Below are 21,258 nucleotides of genomic sequence, written 5' to 3'. Positions count from 1 at the left end.
GGACCTAGACAGGTTACAGGGGTGGGCAGATGAGAACAGGATGGGTTTCAACACTGACAAGTGCAAGGTGCTGCACCTGGGGAGGAAGAACCAGCAGCATACCTACAGGCTGGGGAACTCCCTTCTTGTCAGTGCAGGCAGAAAAGGATCTTGGAGTGATTATTGATGCCAAAATGAACATGGGCCAACAGTGTGGGAACGGGGTCAGGAAGGCCAACTGCACCTTGTCATGCATCCACAGATGCATCTCGAGCAGGTCCAAGGAGGTGATCCTCCCCCTCTACGCGACACTGGTCAGGCCGCAGTTGGAGTACTGCATCCAGTTCTGGGCGCCGCACTTCAGGAGGGATGTGGACAGCATTGAAAGGGTTCAGAGGAGGGCCACCCGCATGGTCAGGGGGCAGCAGGGCAGGCCCTACAAGGAGAGGCTAAGGGACCTGAACCTGTTCAGCCTCCACAAGAGAAGGCTGAGGGGGGATCTAGTGGCCTGTTACAAACTAGTCAGAGGGGACCAGCAGGCATTAGGGGAGTCCCTGCTTCCCCGAGCACTACCAGGAATGACTAGAAATAATGGTCACAAGCTGGCAGAGGGTAGATTCAGACTAGATATCAAGAGACGCTACTTCACTGTCAGGGCGGCTAGGATCTGGAACCAACTTCCAAGAGAAGTGGTGCTGACTCCTACCCTGGGGGTCTTTAAGAGGAGGTTAGGCAAACATCTTGCTGGGGTTGCTTGACCATGGCAGGGGGTCAGACTTGATGACCTGCTCAGGTCCCTTCCAACCCTACCAACTATGAAACTATCTTGGACCCAGTCCTGCCAATACTGACCCTGTACTGAAGTCAGTTGCAATACTCCTGCTGAGTTCAGTACAGATGTGATTGTGTTCTACGGCTGAAACCACAGGTGAAAAAAAATGACTAACGGGCATCTTTCTAGCACACAATTGGCATGTAAGCTTGTGGATGGAAGCCAGAACATGAGTAACTGGCATGTGCCACACCTTCCGCTTAAACACGTGTCCTAATTTCCTGAATCTTATCAAAATGAGGATGGGATACATGATTCATCTTCTTCAATAGTGCCATGGAACAACTTCTCCTTCTAGTATGGAATAAAGAATACCCTCTTGTTAAAGCCACATCAGCAGCTTATCCACAGAAATCAGTTTTCAGAATAGCATGCCAGAAGGGGGAAAGTTTCCAGCTGATCTTAGAGCTGCAGTAGTCAATAAATTGTGTGTGCTCAGTATAGAAACCTTTATGAACACTGTCTAAGACAATAAAATATCTATAACGTTGTTGTTTTTTGTCCAATTTGGATGAAATTTTCAGGGATGATAGACTCTGCAGAGAGAAGGAAGTCTGCCAGGCTTCAGGAAGATCAGTGTAGGGGCTTGGGGGGAACAGCACCCCAAATTCGTGAAAGCAAAACTCATGTCATGTCTAGGTGTTACAATATAGTGGGCTGAAAACTGCAAGGGTGGTAGCTCTTACTGAGGCCAAAAAGTATGCCAAGTTTCAAGAAGATTGGTGCAGGGGTTTGGGGGAAACTGCCTCTCAAGCTGCGAACAAGCAAAACTCGTGCCATGGGTGCTTGTGGGACTGACTGTGTCTGTCTTGGGGCGGGGAGGGGAGAGACTACTGCAGGCCTGGCTGCTAATCTACTGTGTTACCAATTACCAATCAATCAATCATGATTCACTCAGGGACCAGGGACTCAGGGACCAGCTCAATACACAGGACCTAACTACTATATAATGACTTAACGAGCATCAATTAGCACCTACAAAACCAGGCTAAGGAGAGGAAAGAATAAATACAATCAACTGCCCCAAGACAGAGACAGTCTTTGCAGGAGTTTTGCCTGTCAGCAGCTAGCTGTGCAGCGCCCCAGCACCCCCCTGCACCTATCTCCTCAACAGCTGGCAGGCATCACAGCAGGGGCTACCATCCCTGCAGCTGTCACCCCACTGTGCCTTAGCGCACACAGTGTCACCCATGGCACGAGTTTTGCTTGTCCGCAGCTTGAGGTGCAGTTCCCCCCAAACCTGTGCACCTATGTCCTTGAAACTCAGCAGGCTGTGTGGCCTCAGTAAGAGCTACCACCCCTGCAGTTTTGACCCCGCTGTGGTGTAACACACAGTCCTGACATGAGTTTGGCTTTCAAGAATTTGGGGTACAGTTCCCCGCAACCCCTGCACCAATCTTCTTGAAACTTGGCAGGTTTCATGCTCTCAGCAGAGGCTATTATCCTTGCAAGTTTCATCCAAATCGGACAAAAACAACAAAGTTATAGATATTTCATTGATTCCCCATTATACTCTATGGCTGGATCTTGGAGGCGGCTCCGAAGCTTCGGAGCCGCTTCAGCCAGATCAAGGTGGAAACCCAGTCTGGAGCTCTGGATCGGATCACGGCCATCTGAAGCGGCGGGATCCAAAGCCAGATCGGATCGCTGCTGACTCACACAGGCCTAATGTGCCGGTCTAAGAATAGTACTGTGGTTTCATAATAAATTGCCTACAGGAAAGCTACATTTTTTGGTGACCACCACTTTAAGCTAATGTTCAAAGAATGCAACCATGTTGTAAAATAGGGGTGACACTCAGCAATTCTGAGAATTAGTACAAGGACGTAAAGAAATACAGTTCTTTCTGAAAAGTGCATTCAAAAACAGAAATTTACTAGCAGTGTGAACAGGGTAACGCCAAGATCAGGGTATGCGAGCAAGTTAGGGAGAGTTCTGAGGTAGCTGAAATCTGAAATAGTTAGTTTTGCACAGGGTTTAACAGGAAGGATCTAAGTAATGAACACATTAGAGGCAAGCAGGTAAATTCCTTGCAATAAAAATATGGTAGGTAGGTTTTCCCCTGCTTTTTACCTTTGGTATGTCATAGGGTGTTTCAATTTTGTTTTCATAGGATGCTTTGCAGCTGTTTTGTGTAAGAGGGGTAGGAGCAGACAATTTTGGGACCCATTGGATAAATCACCATCTATGAACACAAGGGAATGGACTCAATGGCCAAAGCAGCTTTTTCTTGGCCTTTGTTCTTATGAGCCATATATAATTAAGGCTGTAAGTTAAAATAAATCTACAAGAATTGCCAGTTGTACAGAGGTTTAAGTGAGTGTTTTAAAAGAACTAGAATAGGAACTCTCTTAAATCTCAGAAGTATTAGAAGGACAAAACTAATATAACCTTTAAAATGATGAATAAATTGCTCTGTATCTTTCAGAAGAAAGGATTTGAAAACTACTGGCCAGTAGTTTTCAAACATTAAACCATATGAAGGGACTTACTAATGATTTGAGGGAAAAGTCTAACCAACAACCCTCTTGCATTTGTTAAAAGTAAGTCCAGCCAGACACATTCAAGAGCCATATTTGATGCAGCTGCTGGTCTTGCAGATGAAGAGGAAGCTGCTGGATAAGAATATTTTAATTTCAATGAGGCAATCAATTTTGTGCCACATAAAATTAAAAATAAACTGGAAATAAGCCAACTAGATAAAATACCATAGTATGGGACAGAAGGGTTGTTAATCAACCCAGTAAAAAAGAGCAGTCATAAAAGCTTTAAGTCTTTGTTCCATTCTCCAGGTGAGCAGTACTTATAACTGTAGTCCATTACAGTCGATAGCACTATTTGCATAAGTGTAATTCAACATGAATAAAGGATTCCGAATTCAATCCAAAAAGACATCCTTATGGGGCAGAGTTAAAAAATAGGGATGCTACATCCAAAGTCATTCTGAAAGGTCTTACTACTTTATGTATTTATGATTTACGACAAGAAGAAAACATCTTCAAAGTGAGACATCTGGTCAGGTCCCACCAGGATTTGTCCCAGGCCTGGTTCTAGTCTATATTTTCCTTAATGGTTTGGATGCTAGAATACAGAGCATGCTTATAAACTTTGCTGATAACACCACATTGAGACAAGGTGGCAAGCCCTTTGGAGGACAAGAGTAGATTTCAAAATTATCTAGATTAGTTTAAAAATGATCTGAAATCAATAAAATAAAATTCAATAGAGACAAGTGCAAAGAACTACACTTAGGAAGAAAACATCAAAGGCACAAATACAAAGGGGGAGTAACTAGTTAGATAACAGTGTTTGAGAAAAGAAATGGGTTTAATGCTGTTACAATGGCAGCATATTTCATTCTGGGTGTATTCACAGAAATGTTAGGTAAGAAGCAAGAGTTAATAACTAATCTCTCCTACTCAGCTTGATTATAGTGTCCAGTTTTTGGCACCATCCTTTAAGAAATTGGAGAGAATCCAAAGGAGAAAACCAAGAACAATCAGCATTTCAGAAACTTGCAGAGAGCTTGAAACAATTGGGTTCATTTAGACTAGAAATATGAAGGCTGAGGATAGGCATGGGAACAGCCTACAAATATGTAAAAAAGTTAAAAAGAGGTTAGTAATCAATTGTTCTCTGTCTACCAAAAGCAGGACAAGAAATAATCATTTTGATTTCCAGGAAGGGAGACATTAGGTTATTTTTTTTAAAAAGCTTTCTAACTCCATAAATATAGTCAAGCACCATAACAGGTTGCCTTGGAAAGCTGTGGCACCCTCTTCTTTGGAGAGCTTAAACAAACATGCTATTGATGGTCTAGGAATACTTAAAGGAGAGGAGGTGACTAAATGAATTAGATGACCCCCCTGAGGTCCCTTCCATCACTATGTTTCCATGCTTTTTAGATTATATACTAAATACAGTTCATCATGCTCTAAATTGTGTGTTTCCTATAACATCCAAGCCATTTTAGACAATATTAAAGTAATTTAGATTTTAAAATATAATTAACTCCATATGTAAATACTGTATGAAATTAAAATATGTAATTAAAAGTAATTTAGAGTCTGTCACTTCTTTGCCCTTTTTCAGCTTGTGTTACATTATTTATTATTTCTCCAGTGCCCAGAAATGTTCTAGGAAACTCACAGAGCAGACCCAGCTTCTGGCAGGAGGCAGGAACCATCAGGGCTGGCCATGCCACTGGAATCTGAAATAAATAAAGAATGCCATTATTGTATTTTTTCCTTTCATGGCATAGAGAGTTCAGTATGAAGTATGCTTCATTATTAAATACTTATTTTCCCTTTACTTGCTTTCCAGAGTGGAAACAAGGTTCTGTGTTCCATCATCCTGGACCATCACCAGGGTCCATCAATAATAAACTATGATGATGAAAATGGCAAGACTTGTATGCACATCGCTGCTGCTGCAGGTTATAGTGATATTATCAGCGAGCTGGCTAAAATCTCAGAGTGCAACCTGCAGGCCCTTGATGTGGATGACAGGTAACCATGGAAACGTACTGAAAGTGCTGGAAAGCCCCTGTTCCCATTGTCTTAACCTGAAGCTAAGACTGTTTAACAGTCACGTTTCCTGTTACAGAGGCCACAACCTATTTCATGAAAGTGGATTGCTGAGAAGTATATATACTCAGCAACTCTGCAAATGAGGCCTTTTGTGCTTACCTTACAATAACTAATATAAATGACTACTAGGTGACTAATATAAAAGTAGGTAGAAAGCGGGGTAGAGTTGCACCATATAGAATAACGGAATCAAAGTTTCATAAGCTTTTGTGAGGAACAGCTCACTTCATCAGATGCTAGGAAGGGACATGCAGAGCATGCCTATCTTTTGATGAAGTGAGCTGCTGCTTATGGAAGCTTATGTATCTCTTATTCAGTTAGTCTGTGAGGTGCAATTCTATCCTGCCTTCTGTCTGACTTCAGGCTACCATAGCTAACTACCTCTTTCTCTAATATAAAGGTATTTTAACCTTATATTTATGGTAGGGTATACAAGACAGAGGTATATCATCATTTGATTCATTAAAATGAATTCGTCCTTCCTTCCTAAACAGCACAGCATGAGTTCACAACTGGTATGAAATCTTACCCTCGCTGAAATCAAAATTCTGACCAACTTCCATGGACCCAGCCTGTCAACTTCAGTAATGTTAAGATGTTAGAGCTTGATCTTCCAAAGTGCTGAGGATCCCCAAGTTCCATTCTTCCAAGAACCTCCCGACTTTATACCGTACATGTTAGAAGTTCTTCCTTTTTCTTCTTTAGCATCCCAATCCTGCTTCCATTGAAGTCAATAGACATTTTGCCATTGATGAGTCCAGAATCAAAGGACTGACAGTCTGATTATGGACTGATTTTTCCTACTCCCCATAAAGGGGAGATTATGCTCAGGGGCAATCAGCATGGGTTCATCAAAGGCGGGTCCTGCCTGACCAACCTGATTGCCTTTTATGACCAAGTAACTAAATCCTTGGATGATGGTGTCGCTGTGGACGTAGTCTTTCTAGACTTTAAGAAGGCCTTTGACACTGTCTCTCACCCCATCCTCATCAATAAATTAAGCGACTGTGGCATTGATGCCTGCACAGTTGGATGGGTAAAAAATTGGCTGATGGGGCACACCCAGAGAGTAGTGGTGGATGGGTTGTACTCAATCTGGCGAGATGTGAGCAGTGGGGTACCCCAGGGCTCGGTTCTCGGGCCCGCACTGTTTAACATCTTCATCAACAACTTGGACGAGGGGGTGGAAAGCACGCTGTCCAAGTTTGCAGATGACACTAAGATGTGTGGCGAGGTGGACACACTTGAAGGAAGAGAGAGGCTGCAACTAGATTTAGACAGGCTACAAAAAGTGGGCAGATGAGAATAGGATGGGGTTCAACGTAGACAAATGCAGGGTGTTGCACCTTGGGAGAAGGAATCCACAGCATACATACAGGCTGGGGAGTTCCCTTCTTGAAAGCACAGAGGATGAAAGGGATCTTGGAGTCATTATTGACTCCAAGATGAACATGAGCTGCCAATGCCAGACCGCAGCCAGCAAGGCCAGCCATACCTTGTCATGCATTCAAAGGTGCATCTCAAGCCGGTCCACAGAGGTGATATGCCCCCTCTATGCGACTTTGGTCAGGCTGCAGTTGGAGTACTGCATCCAGTACTGGGTGCCGCACTTCAAAAGGGATGTGGCCAGCCTGGAGAGGGTTCAGAGGAGGGCCACCCACTTGGTGAGAGGGCAGCAGGACAGGCCCTACAAGGAGAGACTGAAGGACCTGAACCTGTTCAGCCTCAGGAAGAGGAGGCTGAGGGGGGACCTGGTGGCTGCCTACAAGCTCATCAGGGGAGATCAGCAGCAAATAGCTAGAGCCCTTTTCTCCCCAGCACCACCTGGGGTGACAAGAAACAATGGTAATAAGCTGATGGAGAATAGGTTTAGGTTAGAGATCAGAAGGCAATATTTTACCGTTAGGGTGGCCAAAATCTGGAACCAACTGCTCAGGGAAGTGGTCCTCGCCCTACCTTGGGCAAATTCAAGAGAAGGTTGGATGATCACCTGTCTGGGGTCTTGTGAACCAAGCATTCATTCCTGCCTGTGGCTCGGGTCAGGCTAGATGATCTGTTCAGGTCCCTCCTGACCCTAGCTACTATGAGACTATGAAACTATGAAAGTATAAGTCTCATTGTCTTCAGTCTAAAGGCTTGGGCCTTTAGATAATAATAATTAAAAAATCCCTTATGCAAAAACTCTCACAGAACTTTAAATCAATGGGTTTCTATCAAATGTATCCCCAAAGATCTTTCAAATGTAATAGGAGAAAGGATACATTTCCATAGGGTTTTTTAATCATCCGAAATAATTCTATCAGAGAGATGATATTCTATTAAATTTTCTTGGCTTTCTGTAAAAGGGATGCTACCTTGGAGATGGAGGTAGCTCACAAAACCATAATAGGTTTCCATTTAATTCCATTCTCTTTTGCAGCTATCTGAAAGTTACACTGTATTCATTTACTTTCTGCTGGGGAGTCACACATGAATTGATATTTTTCAGCTGTCCTCCTATGCAGTCCTTCCTATTCAGCTTGTTTTGTGCTTTGCAGGTTGCTTTAATTAAAAGTAAATTCATAATTTTTTTGCAGGGAATGTTACACCTGTGAGGCCAAATATTAGTTTCTAGTCACTAAGCAGAAATCCTTCCCCTTTTACTGTGGCTACAAAGGTTCTTGTCTGTAGAGGATCATGGGAAAAGTCCAGGACAACTGGATTTGAGAAGTAGAATCACCCTTATATGTACCTGTTGGTCATTTTTTACTATAGAGTAGAGAGACAGTAGCATCAGGGTCTAAAGCAGTCTAATGAATGAAATAGTAAGTGCCAAGCAACAACACTAACTGCTCTGTGGCCTAAGGGAGGATTCTTTCCCCCTCATATTGATGTAAAATCCTGAACTGATCCTGGCTATCAGGACGTGGTGTCAGGATAAAAAGCATTGCCCCTTGCCCCCAGACCAGTGGTTCTCAGCCCACGGGGCTGCATTTGGCCCAGTCAGCATACTGCTGTGGCCCATGTGACATCCTGTTAAAACATTTTTTAAAGGATACACAGGAAGTAAGTTGTGTGGGTGCAGCCCACATCACGCATTGAGAGCTCCAAGTGTGGCCCACTATGGCAAGTAGGTTGCAAACTACTGCCCTAGACTGGGGGTGGGGGGGCTAGAAAGATTTTTTTCAGATTCCTCACTGGAAATTTTAGGCACTTCTTCCACCAGTGCTAGCAATTGATTAAGATGGTCAGTGCAGATGCTGAGTAAGCAATGCTGGAGCACACCTCAGGTGATCATTAATGTATTCCACTTTCTTTTCCTTAGGACACCTCTGCATTGGGCTGCAGCAGCAGGGAAAGCAGACTGCGTAAAGACACTGCTACAGTTGGGGATAGATAGCAACCCCCGGGACATCAATGAAAACACTCCTCTGACATACGCAATGTACTGCGGGCACACATCGTGCATCAAGCTGCTCTCTCAGGAGTACAGGTAAAGGAACAATCATAATGCACCTCTTGCTTTTGCCTACAGGTCACATGCTAGAACTGAACATCACTAGAAAGACATAGTGACATTTCTTACTCTGCATGTTCTGGAGGGTACAAAAGCTTCCTGACTGCAGGAATTAATCTGCAGTTCCTATACAATGCTTGGTTCAAATTCTTCTCTAAAACACCAATGCTAAAAGTATCCATTTATTGAATGGTTCATTGCTGCAGTTAGATAGCATCTGTCCAATCAGTCTTTCTAACAAATAACACATAGTTGTAAAACAATAGAGCACTGTCACATTTATGGACAAAATTTACTTTCAGGGGAAATTTTTCCCTCAAATATATGCCTTGTATTTCTATTAAAGTCACTTAACATCTGATAAAATAAGCTATCATACCCATAGCTTAAAAGATATTTTCACTCTTAAAATTCCAGGCCTTGCTGTATACATGCTTTCTCTTTTTTAAAACTCCTCTATTATATTCTTTGCTCACCATCCATTATTTATCTCTGTAAAAAATTTCAGTTTCTCCAACTTAATTTATCTAGGTTTTGCCATATCAGTATTAGGCATATATGAATTGCCACATTTCTTTGTTTTCCCCCATTCTTTCCAGTTAATAGTATTATTTCCTGTTACAAAAGGCAAAACATACTTAAAGCTATGTTTGCTGCCATTGAAACCTCCACATCCTGGCTTGCTCATAGATGTTGAACAGTTATTTATATATTTATTTATTTCATGAATGCAAATCTGCAAAGCCAAGCAATGGTCTCCTTCCTTATACAGTTATTCATTTATAGTTATTCAACAGCCTCCTTTAAATCTGCCAGAGTCTATGAGCTGGCTGTGATTGTGATTAGGTCTCCTGAAAGCTGTTCAAGGCCTCACAGACATTGGATTTGCAATGTCTAAGGGAAGGATATTGTGAGAAATGAAATTAAGTGATTTTCCCCCTTTGCTATACTGAATCAGTGTCCCTGACCTGGAGTTAGTAATTACTGTTCTGTTGGAAAACAACACTTTCCAAATATGGCATTGAACCAAGGCCCCTTAGTCTTTAAAAATCCCTGAATGCTTTTCATACTATTCTTGGTTCATGTATTGTCATCACTACCAATGGTTCTGCAGCTGGAATATACTGCTAGCTGTTCTATAGATGCATAAACCGAATAGATCAAACAGATTTCTAATAGCAGATTGACCGTAGACTGGTACCAGAAATTAAACACAGTAATAACAAATGCATATGTTCATCCTAATACAAATAAAAAGCACAGTAGTAGGACAAGAAGATACTACTTATACAGCTTATTTTTGTTCATAAAATGTGGACAATTATATTCAGCCTATATAATTTACACCTGCACTTTCATCTGAATATAATTCTTTTTCATTTTGTGTGTTAAAAAGGGATAGATTTTCTTTAAAATCTTATGTTTAAATAACAATGCTAAAGGCTTTCTACTTTCTGCTCTCCTTATTTTTTTACTTGGCTGTTTGTTTGTTTGTTTGTTTGTTTGTATAATTCCTAATAGATTTGAAACAATTCATCAAATTCCCTCACAGAAGAATAAAAACCTGAAAAAGGAAGGAAAATTCAGTATGTTTAACCAAGTTTTCTCCTGCAAAAAAAAGAAAGATGATCAGAAAACAAACCAGAAAGACAGAAATAGAGACCGATATCAAAGAGAAGAAACATCAGAAGTTGATGATATCATCACCACATTTGATTGCATTATGGAAACAAACTGCAAAGATTTCTCTGAGGAATGTGTGGCCACTGCTGACTTCAAAAGGAGAAGCACAGACACCCAAAAGTACCTCATGTCAGAGAAGAAGCAGCTGGAGTGTAGTGCACTACCACCAATCAGAACACAAAGTCTCCCCCCCATTACAACCAGCAGCTCTTTTTTAACAACTTCTCAGAGTACAACTTCAAGTGTCTCCTTGAGCACTAATACCTACCATTTTTCACATAGGTCTCAGAAAAGTAGAAGTGAACATGACCTGTTAGATCACAGAACTGGCTGCCAGACTCTATTAGACAACCCTTGGAGCACAGATTCTAACCAAATACTCTCATATAAAGTCTGTACTACAACTCCTTCAGATAAGATGATAAATGCTTTGAACTCTGAAAGATCCAACCATATGCTTTTGTGTCCTCCTCACTTACCCTCCCTGCCTAGTTCTCCATCAGGTAATTTCTTTGTTCTATATCTCCCATATATTCTCTAATCTCTACAAACTTGACAGGTTGAAAAGGGCCACATTGGAGAAACAGGTAAGATTGAGTTCTGATATTTACTATTTTTTAATTTTTGTTTACTCTTCCTCTATGTAATAGGACTCATCTCATGTGTGTGCAGGACACCAGATGGCTAATGAATCAAAGGGACTTGTGTATAAGATGAGACTCATACCTTCAGGAGAAAGAGGTAGCCTTGTTAGTCTGAAGTCAGGCAGAAGACAAATTCCCTTAGACCTGCATGTGTGTGTCAGATGCCATTAAGCAGTTATCTGCAGACCCAGCAGCAGAAATATAGTTGCTCAGGAGATTGTCACACACACAAAAGAGTCAGTTCAGTGGGGCTTATTTCCTGAGTGGCAAGGCTTGACCACCCTTACATCAAGATGTCTCTGCTTAGATGGTTTTTCCCCACATAGCTCTCAGTGATTTCTCCCACTACATGAACTCCAAATTTCAGGTAAATTAGCAAGGAGTGTTCTCTTGTCATTGCTTCCAGACTAAATCCTGCTGGGTCCAGTTCACATAACCCATGTGAAACAAATCTTGCAGGTTTTCTGCAGCCCATATGTAAATAACTACAAAGGAAACTGAGAAATGATTTAGGGGTATTCAAGTGGTTATTTCTGACATGAATGAGCTAAAATTGAGCACAGGAAAACTGAGTTGAAATACTGGAAATATTTCTCAGTGGAATTCTCATTTAGACCGTAGAATACATTTTCTGCGTTCCATCACTTAAAACTAGATTGTGTCTTTTCTGAAGACTGTAGAGCCAGGGAGCTCAACCCCAAGCCAACAGGCCAAACTGCCTACAGGGCTCCTCATAGGTAGAGAAATTTGGCAGCAGGAGAGTGGTAGTAATTAGGCAATTAACACTGACACTGTTCTCCTGCTGCCAAATTTCCACGCCCTTGGATTGGGGCTGGGCCATTGCTGCATGGCCATATCAGCCCAGCCCAGGCCTAAGCCATTGCCACCTCGCTGAATCTGGCTGTGGCTGCACCTGTCCCTCACACCAGATTGGCTCCCCTCTGGGCCCACCCCATGCACCAGATTTGCCCCCAAGTGTACCCACCCTCAGGGTTGGATCAGGCCAACCGGCCAGATCCAGTCCTGGAAGGGACCTGGCACCACCCCTCTGGCCTGTGGGCAAAAAGGTCAGGTACCACTGCTATAGAGTATTGGAGACCTAATTCCTAGTTTACACTGGGTGATGGACAGCATCACCTAGTTGCTTTCTTTCCATGAATCTTCTATGAATTAAGGCTCAGTCTTCTAAATGAGTCCACTTAGATGGACTCCTGAACTGACTTGAAGGTCCACCGACTTCAATGGGACTTAGTATCAGCACAAAGATCTATTTTGCAGGGTCATTATACAACTTGTGTAATCTATAGGAGATAGTTTGTCCACTGTAGGGGGAGCTTCCTTCGTGTGACGTAGAGAAAAATTCGTCCATCTACCACAAATGGTTTATAACTTACCATCCAGAGTATTTTTAATTGCAATTACAAAATAAACTTATTAAATAAAAAATGTGTGAGCACCATGATGATTCAGAAAACAGTATACAAGCTGAGTTGACCTTGAACAAAGAAAACTTTCCAAAAATTACCAGATTATCCCAGCTGGCATAAAGGGCCTGCATGGAAATGATTCAGATAACACTATGTAAGCAGAGAGCAAACAGTTTGATGGGAATGTGTCACCCAGAGATTATCTTACATTTTTCTAATAAAAGAGCTGCTGATTTCCAGGCTTAGTTGTTTGCCCTAATTAAATATGTCTGCTGCTGTAATTAAAGCCACCTGTGAAGTAGCACTGAATTCACTTCATGAACTTCAGAGCCGTTGACTTAGCTGCAGGATTTTTACCCTCAGAAGTTTTCATGGCATTGCCCTGCCAGCGGGTTTTTAAGAGTTCAGAAGTGAAATAAGACTCTGCATTGGAGAGCCAGGTTGGATAGGAAGATCCCTTTCAGAAAGCCTTACTTGGTCTTTGAGCTGCCAATGAGAAAGTGATATCTGGTCTTTTAGATATGATTACATGTTAATATTCTTTTCTTGTTTTTTCCTGTTTTTAGTCATGACTACAGGCTACATGTAATTTCCTAACCGCTGGAAATATAGGACTGAATTCTGGCTATAAGTAATGTTGAGGCTTTTCAGTGAAATCATTTTCTCATCTGAAATTCGACATGTAATGCCTTATATGGATCTGTCTTTTCTAAAACCCACAGCTATATTTTTGTGCTAATGCTATTGAGACTTGTAGCATCAAAGTGGGGATTTTTCGGTATATTTTTGTGTGCTCTTGGAAATGAAAGCTCAGTCAATTTGTCAACTGAAACCTGACACACATTCAAGGAGCAGAATCTGGTGTGGGTGGCCATCAGGTTTACCATACATCATAATGCTGGCATTGTCTCAATGTATGTCCTGAGTGGAACCAGAATGATTTAACGATACCAAAGAGCTTTGGCAATATTGCAGAAGAAATTCTTGCCAGCTGAAATACTGAGCAGTTTTCTTTAATTGCCCTTGCTGTCATGTGCCTAAGGCATAGACAGATGTAAAAATTGTACTGCTATCAAAGAATACAAAGATACATAATTATAATGCAACTGTTACATCTGCCTGATTCTGTAAGAATACATGTGTGCTAAAACCACTACAATTTTAACCCTGTTTCATTTAGAGTCAAAGGGCAATTTCATTCCCTTGTACTGCTGCAGGATCATGCACATGTAAAAGAGTGTTATAGATTTTATGTGTTCCAGAGGAGCAGCTTCCCTTCCCCTTTTAAAACAGCCATCCATACCCTTAGCAAAGCATACACCCTAATCCACTTTGTGACGTGGAAAGGGGGAAAAGTATAGAAACTCCAAGCAATATGGGTAATGGCCCTGTTTGAAGTGGAGAAGCAGCTGCACATGTTTCTCAACACTGTGTAACCACCTGCAGCCCTGCGTTCCTATTCAAACATTTTTATTTTTAGATTGCTAATCTCTCAGGCCCAGTGTTCTGCCTTATTATGTTTGTACAGTACCCAGGACTTTTTAGGTGCTGTAGTAGGTAACATAAAACAATGGACTATTTTTTTTTTATCTTGGTACACACAGTGCTTTATAATCAAATAGAGAATGCATCTTGGCAGAGAGGGATGCTGGGCAAGAGCTGATTTATGTGGCAGATCCTGCTTTGAAAGTGAAGGGGGAATTTAGAGTGCCATATTCATCATAAGTTACTTCTGTTCCACATGAAAGCCCATGGGAGGCATCACATATCCAGCTGCTAAAAGAAAGCTAAGAACTAGCTACAGAGCCAGCTATAATATGAATATCAATAAATAAAATGCAAGCAAAGCTGACATGTTGTAATCAAGACTGTACTTCCTTGCCAGCCTATACAGAAAACAAATGGCACTTGAAAATGCACCTTGGGCCCAAAGGAAATATCTGGGAAAGAGAATCATTTATTTCTACTTCATTTCAGAACTTCTGACCCACAAGAAGGCATTCACATTAGAACCCATCATTTCATTTGGAAGCCATTATGTCTCAACTTTTCCCTCTCTTCTGAGATACTAAAATTCCATCATTTATGCCAGTGGTGCCCAACCATTTGGCCATGCAGGTCGAATTAGTGGTGCTGGGTGGGTCTGTGAGCTGAATCCAGTCTGTTGGCCCAAACCAGTGCAAACTGGGCTGGAGCCCAATCCAGTGGGAGTTGGATTGGGCTCCAGTCCCATACATTATATTGCAGCTACAGCCTTGGCCTGCCATCCCAACCCCAGTCCTGCATACACTGGATTGGGTCCCACTGCCTCAGCCCCAGTCCCAGCCCCATGCATATTGGATTGGGCTCTCTGCTCCAGCCCTTGCCCCAGCTCTGTCTGCATATGCTAAATTGAACACCACTGCCTCAACCCCAGCAACACATTCCCCAGATCAGGCCCCACCACCCTAGGTTCAACCTTGTGGATGCCAGACCAGGCCCACTGCCTGGGCCCTGGGTCCCTGCACATTGCCAGGATCCTATGTGCAGGGTCATGTCATCTGGCCCACAGGGCTTGAAAATTTGGTGGTGCAGGAGCAGTGGCAGCATAAATTGCCGCTGCTCCCTTCCCTAACCAAATTTCCAGATCCTTGAAGAGCCCTATGGGCCAGATCACCTGGCTCCATAGGTCAGATCTTGCCTGCAGGTTGAGGGTTGAGCAGCCCTAATCTAAGTCATATGTGTATGTTAAACCAAGTATAACCAACAGTTTCCAGTATAAAGCATCACAGTACAACAGGTAGTGCTGGAATACCATAATGAAAGCAGAGGACCTGATTCTCTGCTATCTTGAAGCTTCCTCTATTCATTTTTCTTGGTGCAGAATGATTGCAAATTGGGAGTAAAATAGGGACAGCGTATTTACTCAAATTGCATTCACTTTCTAGAAGGTTAAGGACTAAATAGAGTGCAAAATAAAACCCTTGCAGAGCTCGTTGCATTCACTCTCCCAACAGAGTGTAAATTCTCTAATCTGTATGAGTGTTTTTCAAGTTTTAGCAAAACAAAGCAGCTTTGGTCTTTGAGAAATCAGTAGATAGATTGTCTTTGCCATCACTGGGCTTTGGATCAAACCCTTTTAAGATCAAGCCAAGTGAAGTGAATTGTGGTTATCTACATAAGGGACAGTAATTCAGAGATTTTTTCCCCAGAGGTATCTTCAGAGTTCAAGTTAATGGAGGTCAGTGCAAGAGTGCAATCTTTGCTTCCTTACATGGTAAAATAAGAGTGATGTTCTGACCATGGTCATCCAGGCATTATGCGAGGCAAGGATTTCTTAGGGTGATATCTCTTAGTATCTGACTTGTTCTGATCAGACCTGAGGAAGAATGTCTTCCATTCAAAAGTTTGTCTAACTCTATCCCAACTATGCAGTTGATCCAATAAAAATATCGCCCTAAGAAATCCTTGCTTCTTGCACTTCCTTACATGGGTATTTGACAGCACCTTATCTATTTCTATGCTTATTTGAAGATTGCACAGTAAGCTACATAGAAAGTTGCCCTAGTTAGCAACTAGTTTAGCATCTTTAATTTAAAATCCTTGTGCTTTCTGCACAGTTGCTACTTTTTCTGTCTATCATTTCTCACTTACCTATAGCTTTTTCTCCACAGGTTGATCTTGCACAGTATAGCAACACATAGGTGTATTTGAGGACCACCCAGCTTATTCCCAAGGCAGTTCACATTAGCACTGTGTTCTCTACTTCCCAAGATGGTGTTTCATCAAATTCTACAGAAACCTTCCCTCTTTCCTGCATGTCAACTGAAAATATGATGTTAGCTTGGGGTGGATATTGGCTAGGCAGACTACAGTCCTGCAGGACAGCTAGAGACACGTAATAAAGTCTACTAGTGGCCTGGGGACCTCAGGAGACTGAAGCAGAAGAACTTCAGGAGAATCCAGAGAGGTTTTAGAGAGGGATTAATGTTTGGGATATGTGGGTTGTATTTTCTTCTATCCAGAGGTTTGTATAGTGAAATAGCTACAAGCAAATTACCAGAATTTTCAGTGTTCCCAGATTAGGAATGCTATTCATTTTCAACATCTTTAAGATGGTTAGATATTCTTTTGTAACTCTACTATTCTATATTGTTCATCTAGTGTAGAATACAGTTAGCATTTCAGGACTAAATTTTGCTCTAATACATACCAGGGCAATGCCAAAAATTTGACCTTTCATTATATTCATTATATACCTTTCATTTCCCAGCATATATTCTTGTTGGTCAGAAGGGAATTTTACTTTGATTAGCAGATTTTAAGGACACATATCATACTTGGCTTGTTTTGTCCTTCCAGTGCCCATGTTTATTATTTGAACAAGTGTCAGCCAAAAGCTCCAGCCAGGCCCAAGTCCTATCATGTTAGGTATTATTCCAGCACTAAAGAAGCCATAGTCCCTGGCCAAAAGAGTTTACCAGCTAAGGCCCAGATTTTGCAGTCCGATCTACATGGATAAACGATAGTCACAAGCTCATAAGGTTGTTGTGTGCACTACTTAATGACCCTAAGTCATTTTAACAAATGACAGTAACTAAATCAGCCATTCTCTACTACCATCTGTCTAGCCATTTTTAACTAGTGATTTATGAGGCTGAGGTACCAGGACACATACTTTCTTAATATTAACAAAAGAATTTTCATTCTACTAGCCAGCAGAATGTTGTTGTATGCAGTATTATTTCTAAGTGTGTGTTTGCTGATATATATAAGTACATTTCTTTTTACAGGGAAAAGTTTTCAACAGATGTCCCTAGAACTACCCAAAGTAAAAGACCTTACTCCTGTACGGAACAATCTAGCTCCCATACCTGACCACTGTGTTTGGAAAAGTAAGTACAGTCATATAAAATACTCTACTGCACCTGCTGAATCTATAGAACACTGGCATCAGGGTTCTTTTCTCATTTCACTTTCATATGTGTATTTCTTATATGTGGCCTACCCACAGTCATTCACTGAAGCAAACAGGAGAGTTTACTTGCTAGATTAAAAGGATCTGGACGTGTCCAGCCTCCATCAGGAGAGCATGTGCATTTTATGACTTGAAGTAGCTATTCCTAGATATTCTAAAGGTGGCAGCTATGCTGTAGTTAGAGCCTGTAGTGCCTTGAAGTTTGAAGCAGTCACACCTTAAGGCTAAAAACCTTCTCTGACTGTCCCCACCTGCACAGCTATCACTTGCCACTAGAGGGCTGGCAAGCAGGGTCCTGACAGCTGTGAGTTGCTCACCTACATGGCTGGTGAGCCAGGACAGGCTTCTATCCCTCCTTTTTGGGTGGGGAGGGGTAACAGCTGGGTTTTGGGGGGCATGAAGCTGAGAGACAGAGAGTTAATGGAATGGGGTGGATAATGAAATGGGAGGTAGAAAGGAAATGGGGGTGGGGGAAGAGTGGTGAAATGAAGAGAGTCAACCACTGAAAGATAAAATAAAAATAAGTTAAAAAATCAGAACTCAAAAATAAATAAAGAGGAGGTAAATTAAGGAAGGTCTCATGTTTTAATAAATTGGGATTTGAGATTGGGATGTGTGGAGTACTAGTCATGCTTCCTGGGGCGGCTGGGAGGTGGGAGCAGTGAGGGAAGGCACTTTTGGGGAGCTACTGCCCATGCCCTTGGAAGAAAGCCCCAGTTCATGGGGAACTGATCCAGCCCCCTAACTTGTTCCTCCTTAGCCCCTTACACCCCACTCCTGGACCCATCCATACCCTGTGACCTGGCTAGCTGGCATGTGCTCTGAAGGCTGTTTGGGTTGCACCCCTGTGGGGGAAGGTCCCACTTCTGGGGGTGGGAAGGGAAATTGCCTTGGTGCCAGAACTGCCTCCTGGGCAGTAAAGTTCAGGTGGTGGAAAGTTAGTTCACACAGAACAGGAGGGTGGGGGAGGGAACAGTAAATCCTGGGATGCTGAAGGACTGCCACTTGTGCAGTTCATCTGTGGGTAGTGGCCACACATTAATGAAACAAGAACTGGGTAACGCGGGTCAGAGATAAACTTGCCCTAGAGTTGCATAACTTTTAAGTTGCCTAAAGTGTGCTTAAAACTATTTGTCATGTGTTAATGTGTGGACAATCCAGGGGTTAAGAGCTCCAGGAGCTGCCTAAAATTAATGTGTAACAAGATCCTAAGATAAGAATGTTGTCACTGGAGACTGGTGACACACTTGCCCAGAGCACTGAGGAATCAATATATGAGGTACAAGATAAAATTAAGGTCCTACTAAAGACAATAAAGACTATATGCATTATAGTCTATATGCAGTAAAGATTATATTTGTATGTCATTGTCTTTGGTCATAGAAGGTACAAAAATTTGATCTGGAACCTTAAGTACCCACCAAAAGCTATAAAACTTCAACAACCTATTTGGAGTTGAAAGGGTAGGAGCTAAGAAAGGGAAGTTATCTTTGCTCTCTTGCTGTGACTGCACTCCATTCTTACAGTGGTGATGTGTATTAGTGTCTTCTGCTCAAGTAAAGGGAAGCAGGAAGACAGTGGTAGTTTTTCTCACTATAGACTGCCAGCCAGCTCCTCTTCCTTCCTAAAAGAGCTGTTGCAAGAACACCAAGAGCCTGTCCCTGCCCTATTCATCAGCACTAGCAAAAAAGCATCTGGAAGCTGTCAAGAGGAAGAAGTGTCCCAGTGAGAAGTGAGCTTCATCAAGAAGTCTCAGTGTTAACTAGTGACAAGGACACGGCCAGATGCTATGTGGTGCTCTCATGCTGAAGGATGAGATGTGTGATTTTACTAACAGTTTTCACTCTGAGCAATTTCCTGTGCTCACATTTCTGTGCTCATATAATTATAAACTGTGAACCACTAAATATATTCTGTGGTTTTGCCACCTACTAAGGCACAGTTTAGTGAGGTCCTATAGCATTCACACATTGGAGTTAAACAGAAGGTTTCTTGCCTTTGGTGGTCTGCATTTCTGAAGATGAAGTTGATGACATTGCTAAAAACTGAACAGTCAGTTTCAGACATTAATGGTCTTACTAGCATGTGTAAGGGAAACACAGAACCCTGAATGTTGCTGTTATCTTAAAAGAGGAACTAATATTGACCTCTTTTATTGCAAAGTAAAGACTTGAGGAATGCTGAAGTGCTAAAGGCTGCATTCTCCAGAAAGATCTCTGTTTTCAAAATCTGAGCTCTAAGTTTTCCCTTTAAATTAAACCGTGCTGCTAAATGTTTGCTATTCCCAGTTAAAGTCCTATTGTAGGGGCAGCTGTCAGAGCAGGATTTCATAATCACTGATATTTTTGTGTAGACTTAATAATTCATACAATCACTCAGGGTTTTAATTCTAGCCACTGCCTGCAATTCACAAAGGCCTTTTCTCCTTCAAGCAGCAAAATATTAACTCAATTGGCCTTTAGAAATAGCAGCCTAAGAGATTAATGCAATATTCTCCCCATCATTGCTTGGGCACCTTCCTCTGCAAAAAAAAAAAATAACAGGGGTTGCAAAACCATTTACATTGTTCATTTGCAACCAAACTCTTTAAAATGGTACGACTAGACTCAGATTGTACCCATGTAAATTCTCACTGTTGTTAACCCAAATAAGTGACAGAGTAATAACATTTGTATTTGAATAGAAAAGCTGATATTAGAGGCACTTTTTGAGAAATTATTCGAAATTGAGCATTAGACACAGAGTTCAAAGAATGAAAGAAAACAATAAAAAACAGTGTCATGAACCCCACCATTGGCTGCGGGGGGAGGACGGTTTGTGTGGCATCATGTAGATTTTCTAATGTTTATTCCACTGATATGGCATGTGTTGTCTCATTGTACTGTATGAGCGTGTCCATCTATCTATCTATCTATCTATCTATCTATCTATCTAAATCAGGGACGGGCAAAATACGGCCCATTGGCCAGATCTGGCCCACAAGGCCATTCTATCTGGCTCGCAGGGCCCCTAAAAATTTAGAAAATTAATATTTCTCTGTCTTTGGTTCTTGTAAAAAATGACAGGACCCAGGGGCAGTAGGACCCAAGGGAAGCCCGGCAGGCTTCTGCAACTGCAGGGCCCCCCCAGCCCCGCCCCCCCCAGCTGGAAGCCCCAGCAGGGGCTTCTGGCCTGGGACCACATGGCTGCCCCACGCTGGAACCTCAGGTAAGGGAAGACAGGGGGGGAAGGCAGGGAAGGAGCCCAGGCAAAAGTGGCCCAGGGAAAAGTGGCCCTTCCCCCACCCCATGGCTGGCGCTAGGGCCGTCCCTGCTACACCGGCTCGCAGCCCGTGTAGGGCTGTCCTGAACAGGCACAGGCAGCCCCATGCGGGCTGCAAGCATCTGTAGCGCGGGGCGCCAGCCACAGGGCAGGCAAGGGGCTGCTTTTCCCACACTCAGCACCAGTTTGTAACCCGGCTCCGCTGCCAGCCTGGGCCCCACGGCAGCTCCGGGCTTGCCCATCGGGGCTGTGCACGGTGGCAGCACCTGTGGCCCCCCCACTTGCTGCACCGGGCAGTGTTTGAGTAGGGGGTACATGGCAGGATGCCCTGCTTGTGCCCCTTGCCCCCCAGCCTTGCTGCCCCTGCCCCCCAGCCCTGCTGCCCTGTGT

The 21,258-nt window shown here is 42.7% G+C and overlaps 1 protein-coding gene across 1 annotated transcript in view; it reads left to right on the top strand.

Annotated features, from left to right (window-relative positions):
* ANKRD55 (ankyrin repeat domain 55) overlaps positions 1-21,258 on the top strand; it is a 96,598-nt gene that overhangs the window by 65,451 nt on the left and 9,889 nt on the right. The window contains exons 7-10 of the mRNA XM_014518805.1: positions 5,135-5,319; positions 8,705-8,872; positions 10,418-11,082; positions 17,423-17,524. Coding sequence (XP_014374291.1) covers positions 5,135-5,319; positions 8,705-8,872; positions 10,418-11,082; positions 17,423-17,524 — 1,120 coding nt within the window. The remainder of the gene's footprint in view (positions 1-5,134; positions 5,320-8,704; positions 8,873-10,417; positions 11,083-17,422; positions 17,525-21,258) is intronic.

The sequence above is a fragment of the Alligator sinensis genome, unplaced genomic scaffold, assembly GCF_000455745.1.
Source record: "Alligator sinensis unplaced genomic scaffold, ASM45574v1 scaffold123_1, whole genome shotgun sequence".
In the NCBI taxonomy this organism is placed as follows: domain Eukaryota; kingdom Metazoa; phylum Chordata; order Crocodylia; family Alligatoridae; genus Alligator; species Alligator sinensis.
This window is presented reverse-complemented; position numbering and strand designations above follow the sequence as displayed.